The 23,007-nt window shown below is 36.1% G+C and overlaps 1 protein-coding gene across 1 annotated transcript in view; it reads left to right on the forward strand.

The window, feature by feature from the left end:
• The first annotated feature begins 332 nt into the window (after positions 1-332).
• ZC3H13 (zinc finger CCCH-type containing 13) overlaps positions 333-23,007 on the forward strand; it is a 39,941-nt gene continuing 17,266 nt past the window's right edge. Inside the window, 10 exon segments of the mRNA XM_009322824.1 lie at positions 333-452; positions 895-1,004; positions 6,401-6,512; positions 13,207-13,315; positions 15,556-15,695; positions 16,485-16,645; positions 17,975-18,172; positions 19,566-19,739; positions 20,525-20,835; positions 21,879-22,343. Coding sequence (XP_009321099.1) covers positions 336-452; positions 895-1,004; positions 6,401-6,512; positions 13,207-13,315; positions 15,556-15,695; positions 16,485-16,645; positions 17,975-18,172; positions 19,566-19,739; positions 20,525-20,835; positions 21,879-22,343 — 1,897 coding nt within the window. The 5' untranslated portion in view covers positions 333-335.

Here is a 23,007-nt window from a genome sequence, read left to right on the forward strand (position 1 = left end):
GAAGGAAAGCATCTGTTCTGTGTGGTGTTTGCTACCTAAATGAGTAACGTGTCATATGATCTTTCCCAAAGGGAAGCTGAAGAATCCAAAGCAGGTCATAAAATAAAAAGAAAAATTATCATTACTGGTGTTCAGCTGACTAGTTCAAATCAGAGGCATTCCTTGTTATTAGATACATTTCACTCATTTATGACTTCTTTTTCTTTCTTCATCACCTCTGCAGCAACTCTTACAACGTATATCATACTATTTTATTCATGTGAGTTCAGTGTCAGTAGCCCCAAACTGAAGGATTTTACAGTTTTGCTTTTTTTTTTTGGTTGAAGTAGTACAAAATGTCAAAAATTAGAAGGAAGGTCACAGTGGAAAATACCAAGACCATATCCGATAGCACATCCCGAAGACCCAGTGTGTTTGAAAGGCTTGGACCCAGCACTGGAAGTACTGCAGAGGTGAGTTGTAAAAGCGTTCTTCTTTTCCTCCCCACCCCAGCATCTTCTTTTCCAGGATTTAGGTGGTGAGAAAGAGTATAGTAGCTCAGAAATACAAAATACTCAGATGTCACTGATGTTAGTAAAGGTGAAAAGAACTCCTTAACGCATGGATGTTCAACATACTAATACTAGAATTTTCAAATAACGTGTGTTGTCCCAGCTTCTGGAGAGGAGCAGTAGTACTGTACATATTAATAGTATTTCCACCAACCTAAATTTTTCTCTGCCAGACCTGATGCTCATTGTTGATTATTTTTTTTTAATTAGTTATATTACTGGTGGACAGAAATTACGGATAAATGGGAGTTAATGTGGAGTCATTTGTTTGTTCTGCCACACTCACACCAATGGTATTTCCAGAAATGAGTGTGAAATTCACCTAGTAATGTCTGTCTCTTAGACACAGTGCCGTAACTGGCTGAAGACTGGCAACTGCCTCTATGGGAACACATGTAGATTCGTACATGGCCCTTCACCACGAGGTAAAGGCTATAGCAGCAGTTATAGAAGGTAAATCAAGAACTCACTTTGAATTCTTCACATGCTGTAGGAAAATAGCTTTTGCAACTGTCTTCTGTTTTTGTTTTTTTTTTTATAAAGTGAAATGCTGTGGTGTGCCTAATGGTATGTTTTATCAATAACCAATTGCATTGTGAAGCTGCTCAAAATAATTACTTTGGCAACTTGCAGTGGGTTTTCCCAGGATTTTTGTGTGTATGTAGCTTTAAAAAATGAATGGAGTCCGCTGGATGCAGATTAATTTCTTACATTACTTGAAATGGGAAGTTCAAGTACCTTAATACTTCTTTTTTTGCCTAGTGTCACTGCAGCTTCTGATATGCCTTTCTGTCCTTTACTAAAATGCCCTTTTGCAACTACTTACAGCAGTACTCACATACTTGCAGCCCTTCTGCCTTCGCTATATTGTCTGATGAATAAGGTGTCTCTCCTTTCTCTCCTGTTATGAGAAAACACTTCTCTTCAAAACATAGTTTTGTGACTTTATCTGTCAGATATAGAACAAATATCCTGTATCATAGGAGATCAAAAAGTTACTTCATTTTTCAGAAGAGAAAATTTTTTTAATGTCTACCTCTTCATATGTTACTATAATTTAAAAATTTTTTTTTTTCTGTCCTTTGTGTGGCATAACACCTTACTTAACTGAAACTAAATGTAGCAGTAAGTTTGTAATATTCTTGCTATAAAGGACAAAAAGATAGTATAGTTTTAACAGAGTACCTCTTTGTATGAGGGCTTCACATTTTACAAACAACTGTGCTTCATAATGCTACAGTAATGTCAATGTTACCTCTAGATTATGGATGGGCACGCTGAAGCATCAGTGTAAAGCAACAACAGGAAGGTTGGCATGAGGTTAGGGTTCTGTTTCTGGTTCTTTTTCCTATTCCTGTGGCATACTTTCAGGATGATCTTGACTTTGCTTGTTTGATCTTCCGTTGCTTCTAAGGTGGTAGCAGGTGGGATACAAAATATATCACTGAGTTTAATGTTTTTTTTGGTGTGTAAAAGATTTTTCTCTGTTCTGTACTGAATGTTCCAAATGGGAAAAAGGAGTGATTTACTGGTAGAGATTAAATTTTAAAACTGTTAGAATGTCACTTTCTCCTTGCTTTCAGTGTTTGGAACACTCAGTGCGTAGTTCTGCTTGGTCATTTGAAGAAAAGTGGTATTTCTTTTAATGATTAAAGCTGTGTTTCTGCTTCACTGTCACCACTGACATTTAAGAATAATGTTGATTTACTTCTTTTTATTGCTAACTTTTTTTTACTAGGACTATATGAAAAAGTCAAAGGACAAATCTTGCTGCTTATTTGCTTGATACGGTCGACATTTAATAAAGGTGTTCTTAAAAATAAAAAGGGGGAGGAAGCCCCTACTTGCCCATCCACCCACACACCAAAACAGACAAATGAAAAAAGCATGATTGTCTTCAGAAGTTTCTAATGATAGCTCTTGGCCATGCACAGAAAAAGCTGGTTTACGTACATAATAAAACATTGGCATTTTCATGCCATTTAACATTACAGAGATTTTTACAAATGTTATCCGTGTATTTTGAATGCAATTTTATTGGCTGCTTGTAAGCCAAGCTAATGCTGCTTCCACATCAGTTCAGTTCAAGCAGTGCTCTTGTTAAAGTATCTGGGGCAACATAATGGCGGCATGTCTACATGTGTTCTGCCAGGCCTGCTGGTGAAGTCTTTTGTCTGCTTTGTAAGCAGTTTGGTAGGACAAAGCACATCTTGCTGCCTTTCTGTCTTGCCCCTTCAATTTCATACCTGTCTGAAATAAATCTCATTGTTAATGGTTTTATCTGACCATAATGCCTCCCATAGTTCAGAACATCACCAGACAGTAGGAAAACTTGACTCTAAAGTGTGAAAAAGACTCTTAAATCTGGTTTGATTATAACTCCATCTCAGCATTAATCGTGCCTCTCACAGCATGAATTTTAATCTTGCTGTTACAAAAATAAAACCTAGCATGTTTTTATATATAAAGCTTTCCTGATGAGGATATTAAGAATTCAGTAATAGACTTGCCAGTCTTCCAGGCATCTGAAGTAAGGAGAAGCTATCAAGGAAAGAGCTGTGTGTAAACATGCTATCACACAAGGAATTTTGCTCTCTTGCTCCACAACTAGATTGTTGGTTAGTTGCTTGGCAGCTTGCTGCTGGTTGTCTTATAGCGTTGTCAGGATCTATGCCATCATAGCATCCCTCTCTTAACCTGTCTGATCCTCTTCATTCTGGATCATTACACTGGATTTAAAGACCATACCAAACCAGCAGTAACATTAGGTAAGAACGTATGGATTTTGCAAGGTTCAAATGTATGGGAAACTGAAAAACGGGACAATGTTTCATGAGCATTCAATTGTAATATGTACATTATACACTAATAATTGTCATCTGCATATACACGCACGTGTGTGCGCGCACACACACAGATATTCTCAGACAGGTGTGTTGTAATGTGTGCCTGTTGCTAGGTAGTTGTTCCTGACACTGTAAGAGGTACAGAAGCAAATGGAGGCGCTGTTATGAACGTGCATTTCCTAACTGAGCTGCTGAACATGGAGAACTGAACTGTTGCAAGAATTAATGCTGTTTAAAGTCACTTAACTGCACTGCTTAAAATTTGAAATGATGAAATTGTGCATTTTAGGCCTTATTGAAAAGATGGGCCCAGCGCAAAATATTAAGTCATTAAAGAGAAAGTTTTCATTGAGTAGTTTTCTTCTTTCAGTGTACAGGGATAATGCTCTGGAGCCTTTTGTGTGAAAGGTTCTGCCAGTTGCAGTCTAGCCACATCATCTTAACTACAATTTTAAGTCTACAGTTCATCTGTTGAAATTCAGCAGCGTGCATTACCTGGTATAACCAAAGATCCCTTTTGGAGGAGGAGCGGGGGAAAGTTATGTAGAAAAGAAGCTATTGTGTAAAATTAAAATTGTGGTACACCTGAAAGAAAAATCAGCTAGTAGACCAGCTTGTTTTTCTGTGCATTAAGTATCTGAAAACAGTCACAGCTTCCTGAGTAATTATTTCTTAAAATTTCACAAATTTTCAGTCTTATTTTATTAGACTTTGGGGGGGGTTATGATTTTTTTGGGGAAGGAGGGGTAGGGAGATTACCATGACTTTGCTCCAGTGTTGTCCTAAAGCTGAAAAAAGAAACCCAAACCAAAACCAACAAAACCCACCAAGAAACCCCAACCCTGAAGCTATCGCTTTTTTCATTTCTGTGATTTCTTGATTACTTTTGTAATCTTTAAGTAGGTTTGAATGATGTTTTAACAAAATAAGTTTTTTCTTCCTTCCCATACTGAAAAAGGTATTAATTGAGGGTGAAATGGTTTGGATGTTTTTTCACTCCAGCATATAACTTAAAAAAAAAAAAGTAGAAAATATCAGATGTCTCTCTAGAAACTACATGAGCTGCATTGCAGTGTAAGTTCTCTTGCTTTCTCCTTCAGCTACTGGAGTTTTTCCTGAAATTGCTCCTCCTGAGGAACAATGTTACTAGTACATTATCTATAATCTTTTTGCCTTTTATATTAATTTTCAGTTTCACAAATACAAATCCTTTGTGGCATAGCTGAAATATTATTAAAAATTAAGGCATTGAATTGCCGCTTTAATGTTGAAAGACAGTTATTTGTTGAGGTAGCTGCTGGTTGGAATGCTTCAGAGAGTTTGGTAATGCAAAGGAATTATCTTTCTAAGATGGGGGGAGGGGGAAAAAAGATAACTTGAATCATAACTTTGCTAAAGCCAGACACTTTAAAAATGATATAATCATGCATGCAAAGAAGATAACTTGTTTATATTTGTATGCTGGATATTATTTGACCCTTCTTAGTGCTGAAAGAAGCCACACACTACTGTGTTGTACCTTTACTCTGACCTAGATTGACCTGTATTTACAACTTCATGAAGAATTAAATGCATTTAAAAATGAGAGCAGTCACTGGTCTTTTTCTTCTTAGACCCTAAAACACTTAACTTTATGATGCAGTTTGAAGAATTAAATATAGATAACATTGCAAAAGAGGAAGTGGAAACCAATTACTGTTTTTCAGATATGCACAGGTTGAAAGTGAGATATCAATTTAGATTTTTGTATGCATAAACTGTGAAAGACAGTTTACCCTTTGTGTATTATGTGACAGAGGAAGGGTGGGAGAAACAACACTTTCTAAATGGAAACCCTAATTCAGTCTGAAAAACAAAACAAATGCAAATTTCATTATTCAATTATTATATATAACTCTTCTAATCAACTAAGGCAGCACCAGTATCTTTTAATGATTCTTTAGTGTAAACTGATAGGTACAGATCCAGTACTTTCATACAACCATTTCACAGAAGACTGTAATTATGGCTAACAGCCATCACAGAAGTATCAAACTCAGTATCAAGCCAGATTTATGTGAAAATTTGTTTTCTTGAACTGAAGGATCATTTGAAGCAGCTCCTACATCCCCTTTGCTTAGGGACTTGTCTGAATGCAAGAGTTGTTCTCTTTTAACCCATAAGGAATAAATGAACTCGTGAATCCGTACTAGGAGGTGACAAAATTATATAGATGTCTTGTGGTAGTGTAGGATGTTCCCCCTCCCTTTCCACATCACAGTAATACCTTTTACAGAAAATATACCTTAAAGTTGCATGACTAGTAGAGTTCATCCAATATTTTGTAATTAAATAATGAAATAATTACGTTACTGCAAAATGGAAAATGGAGGAGGCCTCCAAGAGTGAATTTCTGGTGCATGGTCTTGCAACAGTGTTATTTTGTGTGGCAGTCTCACTGAGGTCATGGGAGGGATGGCACCTAGGTCACGTTATCTCCACTTGCAGACTTCATCCATATTCACAGTTGTGCTTCTGTGTGACTATCATTGCTAGTCTACGGTAGTTTAACTCTGCATTAATTGTATTTATATATATATATTAAAAATATATAATATATATATTAAAACTGGTGCAGCTTAGAATATGGAGAAGGCTAAAGATATCTTTAAAGACTTGGTAGGAGTGATTGTGAAACACATTTGCATGATGGTCGGAAAAAGATTTGTTCTGGGTAGGTTCACCTGAAGCTGATCTAGAGTAGTAACTCAGTCACGCCATATATACATACAAGTAATTTTTCTTCTTAGAGTCAAGTCTTCCTTGATGTTCTGAAAGAGTTGGTTTTTTAGAATGCTTAAGCCCATTAGAATGGAATATTTTTTTTATTCATCCACTTCGCTTTTGGGTGGGAGGTTTAGATCTTTCTGTATATACTAATAAAAAAAGTAATTAAAAGACAGATTGTATTCCTTTAAAAATAGTCCCATAGAACTGGTTATATGATGTTTCTGTATTATACAGGTCACCAGAAAGACCCACTGGAGATCTTCGGGAAAGAATGAAGAACAAACGTCAAGACGTTGAGGCAGAGCCACAGAAACGAAGTACAGAGGAATCATCCTCTCCTGTTAGGGTAAGAATGGAGTTTGCAGAACTCCAGAATCCCTCAGTAGCAATTGGGCAGTGTGTCCTAGAAACCTGATCGTGGTGACTTGTAATACTTAAAACGTTTTAATGAACTTATCATTTTGTATGTAGCATGTGGCATATTTTATTATGAAGTGTCTTAACAATTGTATTATTTTGCAATTTTATAGCACTTTCTGGTCTTTTGGTTCCCAAAGATTTTATAAATCCCGCAGGGTAAAGTACGTTATAAATACTGATAAACAGGTATTTAATAACAGTGCAGACTCTTTGATTATTACCAAGAAAGTGTATTAACCATTGTTCCAATCATCCGCTATTTTTCCCCCAACACTTTTTTATATCCATTGTTTACATGCATCCTGACTCCAGTTGTTCATCCCAAATTTGCTTTTGATGAGACCATGCAGTTACTGTTGTGCTGGTTCATTTCGTCTTCCTCCTGACATACTCATCAGCCATCCCAACTGCTCACTTTTGGATTTTGAAAAAAATTCATTCATTATCGTTCCCATTTTCTAATCATCTTTCTGCAACCCTCTACCCCTTAAATATCAGAAGTTACTTATTTTTAAATTATCTGTTATTATGTTATCTGTTCCTGATGTTACAAACAAATAGGGGTAGAGTTGGTGGTGTGACCCTGCACCTGTGTAACAGTAGCACCAGTGTATTTCTGCATCATGTTTTTTAAGACCATCTTCATATGAATAATGATTAAAAGTTTTTATTTGTGAAAAATCAGTTTTGCTTCTGCAGGTATTAACAGCATTCTTTTTTTTTTTCCCTCTTGGTCTGTTCCTACTTGCTGTGAAAAATGAATTTTTATTGTCAGGTGTAAGAAATCAACAGCAGCTGCTATCATTAAATTAACAGAATGGCTTACCTTCCAATCATGTTTTCAGTTGCTGTTAATTTGTGTAAACTTTCAATCTTTTTACTCTTTTACTTAAATGTGTTTCTTTTATTTTCTAATAGTTTGAATAAACTGTTCAGTTATTGAGCACATGGTTGGTGGGAAAAGTGTTTTTTCCAACCATTATTAAAAATTTACTGTAACTTCTTCTCTCCTGGTACAACTCTAATTTTGATGTAATTCTTACTTTTGGTTAGTTAACCCTGCTTTTTATAGTGTTCTATTAATGTAATAATAAAATACTCTTAAACAACTAAACCCCAAGTAAAGGTGAACTGGAAGCAGGAATCAAAAGGAATTGGAGAATTAGTGGGTCTGTTAAAGTACCAAAGAAATATTTACAGGATAAGCACACTGCAGAGAAAAAAATACTCTGCTTCAATCTCATAAAACAGAAGGCTGAGGAAACCACTGAGCTTTTGTATTAGTTGCATGGGGGCAACTCTCAAAATATGGGATATCCAAAGAAAATATTCTGCAACAAATAGATGAAGAGGGACAGGCGTCAAGAGTTGCATTGCAAAGAACCAGGATATCTAAAAGAACAGAAGACTGAAGTGATTGAACTGCTAACAAAAATCTTGCTCCATCGTTAGAGCTGCTATTATGGTGGAGATCTAATATCTGATGTTTCCATCTCTTACTAAAGCTTTTGGGATAACAGAGGAGCTGGATAAGAAATCTTAACTTTGTTTTGAAATAACGAAAAGTAGCTTGTTCCATAAAAAGTTTCATAATTGTGTTTTCTTAAAAAAAACAAACCAAAGAGCAGCACTGTTCCTGCAGACAAAATTGTGCTTTACCAGTCTACTAGCCTGAAACTTTTAACGGAGAGCAGTGGCTAAGAGAAAACTGTCTGATACAGGTGAAACCTTAAATAGCTTCTTTTGAAACAAGGCTTTTGAGGCATATAGTCAAAGAACAGTGGGTATAATATTGTCAGGTTTAGAAGCCAACTAAGGGAAAAATTTTAGATTAATTTCAAATGATGAAGTTTCAGAGGATGCTATGGTGCTTCATCTAAAGAGCTATAACTTTTTAAGAATGTGGAAAAGATGTTGGGCATCGCAAATGTCAAACTTTGTGGAAGATACAAAAACAGTAGTTGAGATTACAAAAGTCTGAGGAATGTCATAGGGGCTGGGGAAAGATAGTTTTTGGCAGTACAATGGCAGATGAAACTTGGTGTTGGCAAGTGCAAGGTAATGCACAATGAAGAAAGTATTTAAAACAAAAAATCGTGAATGAATATTTTAAAAATAACTTGAAACCATCTAGTAGAAAAAAGTTATTGTGGACAGCTCAATGAAACCATCTGTTCAAAATGCAGTCACAGTTGCAGAAGCAAACACTCAGGTATATAAAAATGAAATAGAAAATTATCAATATTATGATGTAGAAATTCATGGTCCAGTTTTATTTGAAATGCTGTTTGGTTGTGATCACCTGTATGCAAGAAAATACAGTCAAAGGTCTTTTTGAAGTGGGCAAGGAGGTGAGAAAGAGACCGGAGAGGAGAAAGGACATGTGGTGAATGCATATAATGTATGATTGAGAGAATGTAAATTAGATGCGTCATATTCATACCTTATCCCAGTAGAAAGAGTGGCAAATTTGAAAATGACAAGGGGGAATGCTATTGATGTTATATATGAAAATTCTGCCTGATTGCCAGAAGATACAGTCAAAAACCTGAATAGGTTCCACAAAAAGTTGAGACAGTATAACTAGTATAAAATCTTTTTAGAAGAGATTTCTTGTTCTTTGGAGACATAAGATAACTAGTACAATCTGTATGTATTTAGGAAGAAACTTCCTATGTGGACAGCTTATAGAATATATCACTTATTATTTCTTCATGTCTTGTACTATTATTTTCAGAGACAATATACTGCGTTACGTGGAAACTACATTGAACTCGTTTTTTTCTGTGTTTCTCAGATTTGTGTTTGGAATTATTTCAGCACTGTATGTTAGTGTATCAATTATTATACAAATAATTAGATAAGGTTCCTGCCGTTATTGTATTTAGTTGGAAATTTTTATGTTGAATTTTTTTCTGTATTATGAGAAGACAGTTACATTGGAGTATGTGAAGTATTACCTGGGAGGTGTGTGTGATTTGGGAGAAACAGTGGGAAGAACTTAATGTACATTTAGGAAAGGTTTTTGTAAGGAATGTGTATCACTTGTTTCATATCTGTGCTTTTTGTCACTGTGGCTTTTGAATATCTCCACTGGAAATGGAAGTCAGCATTGCCTTCCATCTCTGAAATGGAAACAATACCTGTTCATTTCAGGGAAACTTCAGATTCATTTTCTTGTATGTTTGTGTAGTGTGGTAGTAGTTTACACTATAAAGGTATTATACCTAGAGCAAAATAGTACTGTGCTTGCCCAAAAGATTCTAGCTGTAATACATGATAGCTTATTCTAGATTTAAAGGAACATGTGCTTTTGAATTAGTTTGTATTGCTGCTGCATGTACATGTGCTGATAAGGCTGAAACTGAAGCTTCTGCCTTGTAAGAGTTGTAGGTTGTAAGAGTCTTATAAATACTCTCTCCATCGGTGTTGGCAAAATAACATTTCGTGGCTAGAACCATGGTTTGGAGACTGGATGAGTCCTTTTGTGCTTGGCCAAACTCTTCTGGCTGTAGTGGGAAATTCAGTCAAGTAGACATCAAGTCTTGTGCTGTAGAGTGCTGATAATCTTACGGGGTGTGGAACTTCAACTTAAGTAGACATTAAATTAAGTAAAATCTCACAGAATTCAGCCATAATGTCGTATTTTTTTTCCTTTCTTAAGTAGCATTTCTCCTGAAGGTCAACATTAAACTGTAATCATCTATCCAACACATGTAAATAGTTTAACTGTGAGCACATACCTGAAAACAGGACAGACAAAGTCTACTAAGTTGTTGTTTACTCTTAGGACATTATACGATTTTTTTTTTTTTTTAAGTAAATAATTATATTATTATGAAAGTTTATTTTTTCTCATCTAGTAAATGGCATTTTTTCAGAGTCTGCAGAGAAATAATTTACAAGTGTGGCTGAAGTGGATGCAGCATCTTCAAGTACAAGCGAAAGACATGCTATTGGCCTTTAGGAGCTTGACTTTATTCTTGGCTTATTAAGGGAGAGATAAAAAAACCTGTGTAAAGTACAAGACGGTCTATAAGGATATGAAGGAAATATTTACTCCCATAGTATGAGGGAATTAAATGTGTTGTAAGTGGAACAAGTACAATAAAAGGAATATGTTGAAGACTTTTCGATGAGAAAATTCAAATATGTGTTCTAAACCATCATAACTTAAATTCTTGATTTGTGTGCCCAGGAAAAGATACTCAATTTCTAAACTGAGATTTGTTTTTCAAGATGCAATGTTACCAGAATCTTTTTTCCTGACAACTAAGCTGAAGTCACTTAGTGTATGAACGGGCTCGGATCAAGTTGTCCTGACTTGTAAAATAGCATGCTTGCATAAAAATTGTTTATTCCCTTCCCCTATATTCAGTAATTCAATACAATTCCTTTCATAGATGTTTTTGTCCTCAGTTCTTCTGTAGAAGTATGATTGTGCCACTACTGAATCGCTCCATTGGAAGGAGAAAATACAGGCTGTTTCAAGATGTTTGTGTTTGGTTGTAAGTTTGGAGATGTAGGCGAGATATATACAGGCTGTGTAGTATTTTTAACATGGGTTATTAAACTGGTCTTGAAGCATTCTGACTTACCTGCATGTTCTCTGCTGACAAGTTGGGGAATTGGCTTTAGAATTTTTTTTAAATCAGTATATAGAGGACGTCCTAACATGCATATTTCAGTTTGCTAGTAACAAATAGTCTTGAATTAATAGAAACTATTATTTGTATTTAAGAAATTATGTTTATTGTTTGTTTATATTGTAGGCATTAGTTGGAGTATATAGCAGAAGTACACAGTTTAATAGAACAGATGCAGCCTTCAAGGAAGGCAGTCTAGAAAAATTAAGATACTCTAAGAAAAAAAGAATGGTTGCAGGAGAGGCTTGTTGATAAAGTTACAGATTTTCAGATCTCATAATTTTCTTTTAAAGTAAATTGCTTTGGAGCATAGTACCATTCTTGCTCTTAGACCAAAATGTCTTTAGTACATGTTGTGATGGTGGTTTAGTTGATGTAGACTTGTCTGCAGTTGATGTCAGCAACCAACATCACTTGATAGGTTAGGGTCTTGTGCATCATTTTAGAGATCCTGTCATGAAATGGAGAAAAAAAGAACTTTTTTTCCTTATTCTACAAGCTGCTTCAAATTAAACATGGCACAAATTAGTTCTTCAGTATGAAGTTCCTTCATGTTATGTAGCGACCGGTCAGTCTTTTCCAAACCTTCTAAGGCTTTGAATATGATATACCGAATGCATCAAGATGAGAGGCTTGAAGATAACTGTGCATTGAAGCTTCTGGTTTAGCTCACTAGGCAAAATAAATGCAGTACTTGTTCTGTCATCGTTTATATCATTAAACTAGAGATAAGATTTTCACATTGTTAGTGAATAAAAAGGAATAGTTGACTTTTACTCACTTGGAAGTGACTATCCACACTTGGGAGTGACTAGCCACAATGTTATATTATTTCCTTACTGTGTTTCTAAGGTAATGTTAAGGGTTTAAATTAAGTCAAGATCTAAGTCTTAATAAGGAATAGGTAGTGAAATTCTCAGGCATCTCCTTTTCTTGGCATAAAAACAAAAGTTCCTACACATCAACACTGAAGAATCCCCAAAAGACAAAAGAAGGCACTATGAGAGGTGAGAACAAAAGGGATATTGGACAGACTTTCATTATTTGCTCTTTCTGGTTTTCTACTTAATAAATTAACCTGAGATACTTGTAAGCTTGAATGTTCTTTTTTTGCAAATAGTGAAAAAACTTTGTCCTGTACTCCACTTGAGCCCAGGTAGATTATTTAGAGAATGTCAATTCAGCAGAGGCAATGATGGAACTGTGCAGCTTTACTACTGGAATTTAGCAGGAGGAGAAGAGCAGCACAGGTTCAGTTGCCTTTTGAAATTATCTTCTTTCCTGTAAGAATAGTCTCTGGCTTCCTTAGGTTGTCCACAGGACTATCTGCCACATGCAAAATGGGTGCTACTGCAATAGTTAGACTTGTCTGATAACTCGGGGCCAGTGAAAGTTCAAATATAAAGCTGTCAACAAGTTGCTTTAGACTTTTTCCCCCTTCTTTCTGCCAGCCAAGGGTCTCTGTTTTTTTTATTTTATCATCTCCCACACACACACACTTTATCCTCTGGAGAGTTAAATGGTTCAGCTTCTGAGGCTCATCTGCCTTGCATATAAATATTCTTATTCACAGCTGAGGAATCTTACTCAAGCTGTTAAAATTATACTCTTTAAATGTTCATTGAACTTCTGGTCTTAAGAACCTGATCTGTTCTTTCAGTTCCTGTTTTAAACTTTATTCTCTGATACATGCTTGAATCTTGCTCTGCCTTTAAACCTTCTTATTTTATGAATCCTTTCTTCTCTTTTCCCCATCTGCTATTTGCATACTGATTATATGAAATTGCATTAGAACATGTTGCCCGTGGAGTCTCTGCTTATTTAAGAAGGTATTTGTTCAACAGGCTAAAGGGGAAAATGCTTTTTGTACAATAAAAACAAACCAGCCAAAATACCATGTAAAATATACCTGCTTCTTCAGGCTTCTTTTAAAATTAAGTTGTTTACTCTAATGTGGCATTTTTCCCTTTATAGAAAGAGTCTTCACGAGGAAGACATAGAGAAAAGGAGGATATCAAAATTACAAAGGAGAGAACACCAGAAAGTGAAGAGGAAAATGGGGATTGGGAAACAAATAGAGAAGGTAAGTATAATTAAACTAATGGTCCCCCTACAGCTCAAAGAATTGCAAGGTTACTGGGCTGTATGTAAAGCAGAATACTTTTATGCAGTAGCCATTAACGTTTATTTTTGGAGGAGAGCAAAGAAGCAATCTGAGTTAGACTGCTACAACAGTAAAACCAACTTATTTTAAAAACACATGCTTTTTTTTTTTTCTTTTTTCTGTTTTGACGACTGGGACAACAAGGAACTTGGCCATAGGCTACTTCATGGCAGAACCTTTCACATTTAGATTGCTAGTTGAATCCAAGTTAAAGTCGAAGTAATTTTGAACCTGGTCAGTTTGAGGAGACAGCATAATTCCTTTGAATTCAAAAGTCAGCAGGTTTTTGTTGCATAATTCGTAATGGTGTGAACTGTCTCATTAACAAGGGCTCCATTAGAATCAGTATAACAACAGCTGAAGGTAGCAATCGGTGAACTATTTATATTCTGAAAACACTCAAAGAGTGCTAAGTGTCTTGCATTACCTTCTGTAGTCGTTTTTGTTTGGGTGGGGTTTGGGTTTTTTTTTTTAATGGTTAAAAGGTGATTTCATTGTCCTTGTTGATAATACTCGTCCGTTTAATATGTGGACAGTTGAGGAAAAGACTGTCTGTGTTTTCTCCTCTCTCTCCTGAGTTTCACTTTTGTTAGAGACCAAGTTCACCTAACAGTGAAATTATAGCAGCTTCTAATGAACTGTGGTGTTTATGTAGTTTTGTAAGTGTCAGTGTTTCAGAAGTAGTTACAATATTGCAAGAGAAGGTGGGAATCCTGATCCATTCTGAGTGAATTCAGATTATAACAAATGTATTTGCAATAAAGTATACTACAAGTTGTTTGTGGGATGGAGCTCCTCTGTAAATTTCATTAAGTAGGTAGCTTTTCTATAGTATATGCTATAAGTGCTGCAAATATTGTTTTGCTGTGTCTTAAGCATAATACATGAATAGAAAAGTAGCCATAATGTATTTTCACTCCTTTCTAAATTTTGTTTTTGGCATGATTTAAGAAACATTGACCTATGACATGTATGCATGGAAATAGAATGTAAGTCAAAAAAGCTTGGAACATAAAAACCTCAAGTTCTATATAAACATATAGTATGAATGTCTTAAGTCTTAGACACTGAGGCTTTTGGCTTGAGAATGATGATTTTTTCAAAATAGTGTTGATCATAGTTATGTGGATGAAGTAGAATTACTGTCTGTTAAGTTCTAGTGAGTGCTATATAAGCAGACAGATGGACTGGGAAAGAACCTACACTGTTAGGAACTGCACCTCACTATAAGCTGTTCCCATGCATTCATGACACATGAAGGGAATTTGTAGACCGAGTGTAGTTCTTGCAAAATCTTTTATATAGTTCCTGTGTGTAGCAAGGGGAGTGAAAGCTAATGACTTTTTAATGAAGTCATCTTTTCTCTGACGGTTATTTTCCTAAGTGCTTTTTGAGCATTAGACTTAAATAGCCATAAACAAAATAAGAAATGTAAACAGAGTGAGTAAAACTGCTTTAATTTTCAGTAGGATTTCAGTTGCAAGGCTTGAAGCATATGATACTAACTAGCCATGACTTAATGGGAAAGTGAGAGAAATAGCACCTTTTCTGATGTGAAAACCAAAGAGTAATAATGCTTTAAAAAATCAGAAATAAACTCTTGAAGTGTGCATTTATCCAGTGAAAGAGGTCATACAGACCTCTTCTTTTACTTCAAAATCAATTTGTAGATGTAATTAAATAAGTGTATCAATTGATTTGTGGGATACTCTATTAAACAAAATCCTCAAGTGTCATGCATCACTATTTAAATCCGTTTCATGTGAGATTTCCCCATTAAGTAGTGCTCTATATATTTTTTTGTCTTTCTGAAGACACACTCTTTTAAATTTTTTTTTTGGTTATTTAAATATAAATAAATGGTTTACTGGGTTTCCCTTGCTACCTCATCTTAATAATTGATGCAAGTCTCTGAAATAAGTTAAGGTGTTTTTTTTAATGAAGTTTAAGAATTTAACTGCAAGTTGTATGGAACTAACTGGAGTTACTTCAGGTTTACACACATAATTGGAGAAGAGATCTGGCTTAGCTTCATTGACTCATTCACGCAGTGCTTAAAAGTCAAGAAAATATTTATGCTTGGCATCCAGTATGCTAAATATTATTATTCATTTCATATGTAATTGTTTACTAATGTATTTACTTTTTTTTAAATAAAGACTCTGATAATGGAGATGTTAATTATGATTATGATCATGAGCTGTCTTTGGAAATGAAGCGCCAAAAGATTCAGAGAGAACTCATGAAGTTGGAACAGGAAAACATGGAGAAACGAGAGGAAATAGTCATTAAAAAAGAGGTTTGTATTATGTAAAAGTGAAATTAAAAAAATAAGCCACTTTATAGGCTTCTAATTGTTTCCTGGAAGACTTGAGCTTCCTGGGCTACAAATGCACTTTTGTGTTACACAGTAGTAAATAACTGGTGCATGTATAACTTAGTATGTGACTTGGATATTACTTACGAGTATCTGGTCAGTCATCCAGCACCATAACCAAGTTTTGTGCTTTATGAAGTTAGCTATTAAATGAGTAGGATTTAATGCATTTTAATGATATAAAACTAGTAAGACCTTTAACAGAGAAGACACGTAGAAGAAAACACAAGGCATTTGCCAAGCTCCTTTTCCAATGTCTTGTAGTAAATTAGAGTAGAGAGTAAATTAGTAAATTAGAGTAAGAGTAAATTAGAGTGACAGAGGCAAAGTTGTAAGTGTTAGAAACCCTAAAATTTTGGGGAAGATTTAAAAAAATTAAAATAATTTAAAAAAACCCAAACCTGAAAGGAGGTCTTTCTTTTTCAGACAAACTTGAGTGCTAACTGGGAATGTACTGATTTTAAACTTTTAGTTACAGTTTTTGTAATGTATTACAGAGTGCATTATCTTCTCTTCCCCCATCCTTTTCCTGTCATCTGCCTTTTATGGTGTTCTTTGAAAATGATGTAGTTAGTTTATTTGAGGTAGATGTGTACATGATTAAGATCTCAGATGTAGACTGTTACTGAATTTACATTTTGACACATATATCAGCATACAGGTAAGCTTTTGAGCATCAATATCTTATCAGTTAATATTCTTTTCCTCAAGATTTCTCCGGAGGTGGTTAGATCTAAGTTATCGCCATCGCCATCACCAAGAAAGTCTAGCAAATCTCCAAAACGAAGATCCAGTCCCAAATCATCATCTTCGGCTAGTAAGAAAGAGAAGAAAGCATCTGCTGTATCCTCCCCACTTTTGGATCAGCAGAGGTCAGTATGTAGATGCATCTTGCGAGAAAGTGAGAACACAGAACCGCGCTGATTTTTAGTACTGGGGTTTTCATAATTAATATGGTTTTTCATTTTCCTTGCTTTCAGGACTTCTGATTATGTAACTTTAGGGGAGGGTCTCTAAATTGTGCACTGTGAATCATCTTATGCAGAAAATTGTAATATGCATGTAGTTGTCAGTTGATTAATTTCATGGTTTACAAGAAGGTCTTTTAGCTTTGAATGTCCAGAGTCTTTGGGAGGTGATAAGGAAATACAAACCATTAAAAAGTGGGAAGCAGTTTTACTTGAGATGCTGCAGCTTGTGAAGTAGCTCCTCTAGACTGAAGTGAAATGTTTAAAATTTGACCAACTGCACATTCTGTTGGTATTGCATATTGCTGTTCAAGAAATAATGTTTGACTTTCAAGGCAGGGAATTTCTCAGAATTCAGGAGGGGAAAAGAAGTGGGGGATGTGCGGGGGAGGGGAAAAAAGTAAGGACAAGGTATGTGAAAATCACAGGAAGTTCAAACTGGGCGCTTTACCACAAAAAGTCAATCTCCAAAACCTGTTTCTAAGTGCTTGATTGCTGCAGGACCTTTTGAGTCACTGTTTGCAGCTTTTAGATAGGAAAGAAATTACTGCAGCAGTGCAAGCAGACACATCTGTATTTGCGAAGCAAAAATCCCCTTTAAAATAGGGACAAAACAATGTTGTTTCTGCTATGAGAATGTACAGCATGGGCTAGTATGCTACTGACATTCAGTATGCAGTGATATCTAGTTAGTAGGGTTTATGTCACTGGTAGTTTATATGGGAAAATATATACTACTTCATATTGTGAGATGCATATTCAAAAATACTTGAAGGCTTTATCCTGTGTCAGGTAGTTAACATTAAATCAAAGACGTGAGTTGTTCAAGTCATTTTGTGTATGTGATTCGGATATTGTATTGCAGAGATGGGAGTCTAAACAGAAAAGATACTCTATAGAGGTCTGGTCCTATGATGTGTGCAGTTCATGCAAGAGCATTGAAAACTGGTTCTGTCTGAATGGGAGCAATTCCTATTTTTGTTCACTTGCTTCAGAAATAAAGGTTATAAATGGAAGAGCTCAATGGGAATTTTTACCATCTGCATTCACCCTTCAGTCAAGTACAGTTATTGAACGCTGCTTGCTAATGGAGTGGTGAATCCTATCCTAAAAGCTTCAAGGCCCGTTACATTATAACTTTCCTGCCAACATCTGAGAAATCATTATTTGAAATAGTTGGCAGTCCTTCATTTCTTCTCCCCCCGCCCCCCACCCCTGTCAATTTATCTCTAGGAGTTCTAAAAGTAACCAGAGTAAAAAGAAAGGTCCTCGTACCCCTAGTCCTCCTCCTCCGGTACAAGAGGAAACTCCTCTGGCGAAAAAACACAAAGAAAAACATAAAGCGAAAGAACGTTTAGAAGAGAAGGCAAGGGAAGTGAAAGAGAGAGGGCGTGACTTTGAAAGGCACAAGGAGAAAAAAGAGAAGCAGAGGTAAGTTACGTTGCGTTATTAGCTTTTAACATTAATGTAACCTTGCTTTTAAAGTTATCTTTTATAGAACTCTGAATAATAAGGGATTTATACCTGCTTGGCCAACAACCTTTCCAGTACTCATTAAATATTTTAAGTGCATTATATAGATGGATTGATAGACTATAACTAACAGATTGGTAGGTTTTAATTACGTAACTTAGTAAGTTTCTAAAATGCCCTTTTGAAAGATTCATTACTTTTCAGGAAGTTGGACCTTCACCAATGGAGCAATTCACTTGCCAAAATCTTTATCAAAGTCGTTCACTTGTCCGCTTGCCTGCTCTTCTGAAATCTTAGAGGACTAATATCTTTCTAAATTGGCAGTGGCACGTTTAAACTCTCCCTAATCTTCAGTAGGTTAAAAGTATTTCTGAAATAGTCAGACTACTGCGATTTTAGAATTACTTCACTTTTGCGTATGTATATCTCAAATGGTGGACTAATATGACTGTTCCTGTTATTTTCTGAAGCATAGGTTTCCATTTAAGTTAAAATACATCTGCATTTTTAAGTTCTGTATTCCCTTGATGAAAATAGGGTACATGTTCGTTAAGTGTTTACTTTGTAACTGGCATAGCAAAGACTAAGGAGTGGAAGACCAGTGAATTGTGTATTTTTAATTGATTAAATAAATTACACCATTCTTAACTTTAAAGTATATTACTTCCCTCATGCTTGCACACTCCATTACTGGAAGGAGGTCATAAGCAGTAGAAAAGAACATTCTAGGTAGCGCTGAAAGGATCAAGAGAGTACTTGGCTTATCGTTGTACTATAATCAGGTATTGCTGTGGTGACTACAGCCTTTTATTTCAGTGTTGGATTTTTGTTTTTTTTTTCCTAAATAATAAAAATTAAGAAATACTGTCAAATCTTCATGATGTACAGTAAGTGAAATAGTTGGTGGTTCTGACAGGTCTCTTTCATTCATTTGCAACTATGATTAGTGTTTGAAAATGTCTGTGAGCTTGAGGCTTCTTAAATAAAGTTCTGACATTACAGAAATTTTTTAATGGGGTAGCAACATAATTCTCCATTGATAGGAATTCTGTTTCACCACCACATGAAATATTAGGTAAAATTACAAGAATATATTTTTGGTTTTACCATATTCTAGTTTTGTATTTTACAGTCCAGTGAGTAGCAAGAAACTTAGTGCATACCTTACATTCTTGAGTTTTGCTAGCTTAAGGTAATTTCATGTATGAAATTATAGATGGAACAAACGATTCTATAAGATAGTTCTTGATCTTGTAAGCACAGGATCTGTCTTGGAGTTGCTTGTAATTTCTTAGAAATGTAATAATGCCATATTATACCTGTTAAACACGCTGCTGTTTATGATTCCCAGGGATCCCTCCGAAAGCTCCCATAGACAGAAGCGTTCTCCTAGTCCTGCAGATCATTCTGGCAGTAATTCTTCCCCTTCCAGGGAGTATTCGCCACCTGCTGCAAGGCGAAGACAAACCTCCCGAGCTCCAGCCAAGTCAACCACTCACAAACATAACTTCTCACCCTCTCGCAGGTGGGAAGTCAATTGCATGGATTTTATTTCCATGAATAGTTCTAGTTTAGAAACTTCCTCTGTTGGTTTGACTACTTGTTTGTATGTGTCTGTTGTGGGTATGTGTGTGCCTCAAACACTTAAGACACTTTGTATACTTTTTCTTCTTCTATTAGATATGAGTTTTCCCTGTTTGGTGTAAACATTCACGTATGCTAAAATTTTAAGTAGATATGCATATGGGTTTTCAGGATCCAGGCCTAAATTGTTTAAAGGTCAATGCTTACAATAAAAAAAAGACGCTAAAAGTGCACAAGAAGGAGACACTGATGCTTTGTAAAAGCTGAATGCTGTTGGAAGCAAAAGAAGGAAAATTCCCCTTAGGTAACACTGTGTAAAAGTTATCTGCCTAATTTTACCATGAACTCCAAGAAGTGTTTTGTATGGAAGAAAACAATTGTTCTTGGTTTGGGGGTGGGGGAGAAGATCATGGGTTTTTTCTGACTCCTCCCTCCTTCCCTCCCTCCAGGAAAGCATTCTGGTAGCTGTGTAATATAATTTTGATTGGACAACTTGTTCTTGGATATTAAATGAACTATAACCATTTAAAGATAAGCATACTTTGAAAGGATATCCTTGGTACCCTTGAGGGAAGGCTAGTTTGTTTTATAGAAACAGCACTTATTTTCAGCAGACAGAGGGTAGAGAATGCACAAATTATTTTAATCACTCTTTTTTGTAGGGTATAGTAAGAACCTTTCAAATCAAGGTATTATATGTGTGCCTATTCTAACTCTTCCTTGCAGGTCTGCTTCCCCATCAGGTCAGCATCATTCTCCCATATCCTCCAGACATCACTCCTCTTCATCACAGTCAGGCTCCTCCGTTCAAAGACATTCTCCTTCCCCACACCGCAAAAGAACTCCTTCTCCATCCTATCAAAGGACAGCTTCCCCGCCTGCGAGGCGATCATCTTCTCCCTATCCCCCACACTCTTCCTCTTCTCCTCAGAGGAAGCGAAGCCCTTCGAGACACCGATCTCCTGGAAGAGAAAAGGGAAGACATGATCGTGATCGGACTTCACAGTCTCATGATAGGCGCCACGAAAGGCGGGATGGTATGAATGAAAAATAGCACTTCAGAATAATTTTTGTTTGGAAATTGCATTTTGAAACTTGATTTTCAAATTGTGGCATTGTCTGCACCTATCCCAGTGGCTAGGGGGTGAAGAAAATACTGGCTGTACTGTCATTCCTGTGCTGGTGGTGCTGTTTTCAGGGACTGTGCAATGGGGTATTCCTGATAGGACTGCTTATGTAGGCTCACCTGATTGTAAAATTCCTGTAGGCGTTTCTTGTGTAATGCAATGGTGGTGTCAGTAGGTAAGTGATCTTCTCTTGGTATCAGGCATATACTAGTGGATCAGCTGAGTGATGGCAGGATACCTGTAAGTAACTATTACTCTTTTCTGTGAGGTGCCCAAATGCTAATCCAGTCCTCACTGATTGCTCTATTGTCTTTTTAATTGATATTGTGAGGTGTGTGTAAAGAAAGCGTCATTCCCTCTGGAAATCTGTAAAGCTGGTTGAGCAATTTGTGATGGGCAAATATGCTGTTTGTCTCAAGAGACAGATAACAAAGAGTACATGTCAGCTTTTTTTAGACTGGCTGTAAACTTACCTTGCTGTAGCAGTAACATTATAAATATGTAATTAAAAAAAAAAAAAAGACTTTAGGAGGGCATTGAGGTCTTAAAAGCAAGTGGGTCTAAACATAGCACAAATTTCCTGAAAATATGTATGTGTGGAGGAAAAAAAGGAATCTATGGTTGGAGGAGGAGAAATGATCCTACCTTAAAATTATTGAAGTGTGCTTGCTCCCTAATATGTTTGAAATTTATTTTTATTATACTTATTTTCTTTTGAATAGGTAAATATTTGTAAAGTTACAGATTCAAATTCACAAAAAGGTCTTTAAAGCTCACTGAATGTGTAGGTAGATACCCAACATGATCTTCTCCTACTTACACACAGAAAAATCAAAATTAATATGTATGTCAGAAGTATGTTTTGAGTGTATTATTTTAGTGTTATTTGTGTGTTAAATTTTTGCTTGCTCTCATTAAGCTAGATGTATAACATTCTTTTAAACATTTTACAGAAACTAGAGGGAAAAGGGAAAAAGAAAGAGAAACAAGAGATGATCGTGATTATGACCAGGAGCAGAGTACCTCCAGGGATCACAGAGATGACAGAGAGTCTCGTGATGGAAGAGATCGGAGGGAGACAAGAGACAACAGAGATCGGAGGGAGACAAGGGAATCCAGAGACACTCGAGACTCCAGAGATACGAGGGATTATAGCAGAGATACCAAAGATAGTCGTGATCAGAGAGACTCACGCTCCACACGAGATTCCCATGATTATAGAGACAGAGAGAGTCGCGATGCCCATAAAAAGGATGACCAGTACCAGGAGGACTCGCGCAGCTATGGAAGATCCCATGGCAGAGAGGAGAGCTCTCGTGCTGAAACAAGGAATGACTCCAGAAGTGACTCCAGAAATGAGAGCAGAAGTGATAGAACTGGCAGAAGTCGAGGCAGAGGTCCAGAATTATCTGACAAGGGTATTGTGTGATTTTAAAAAATTAATAAGTGTCCCTATCATTGGAGATTGAATATTGACATTCATACTGTGTTGTTTGATATTTGATATGGAAGTGTTGCCAAATAGTTCATGCTTTTAAAGCTATGTTCTATTCTATTGTCATTAAATTAGAACAGTCGTTAAATTAGAACAGTTGCTTAAATTTATAGCATTTCTGTGTTCTCCATTCATTAAAGTGGCATAACATTGGTATTCTGCCATCCCATTTTAAAACAAACCTTAACCCTTATACCACTCTATTTAATGTTTCTGCAACCCTAGGTTTTCCCATGGGCTACAAACACAAGTAAGAGGCTGATACATAGTGGAAGATTCGTTGGGGGCAGTGTGTCTCAAAGTACTGGGCAGCAGTGTTTTTGTTTTCTCTCAAAAGCAACTGCATGTCTTAGGTACCTGAAAACTGTCTTTCACCTCCCCGCCCCCCACCCTTCTTGGTTGACCTAAAAAACCGGGATTTTAACCTTTGGCAGTATTTTTGAAAGCCTGATGCACTTTGTAGAACAGCTTCACTTAACCCCTTTTAATCATCTATAGTAAATATATTTTGGCTTTCTCAGACTTATTGTGACATTTTCATTAGGAAAATGCCGTACAATTTTTACAGGAAAAATGATCTCTACTTT

This window comes from Pygoscelis adeliae, unplaced genomic scaffold (genome assembly GCF_000699105.1).
Source record: "Pygoscelis adeliae isolate BGI_AS28 unplaced genomic scaffold, ASM69910v1 Scaffold74, whole genome shotgun sequence".
NCBI classification, from domain to species: domain Eukaryota; kingdom Metazoa; phylum Chordata; class Aves; order Sphenisciformes; family Spheniscidae; genus Pygoscelis; species Pygoscelis adeliae.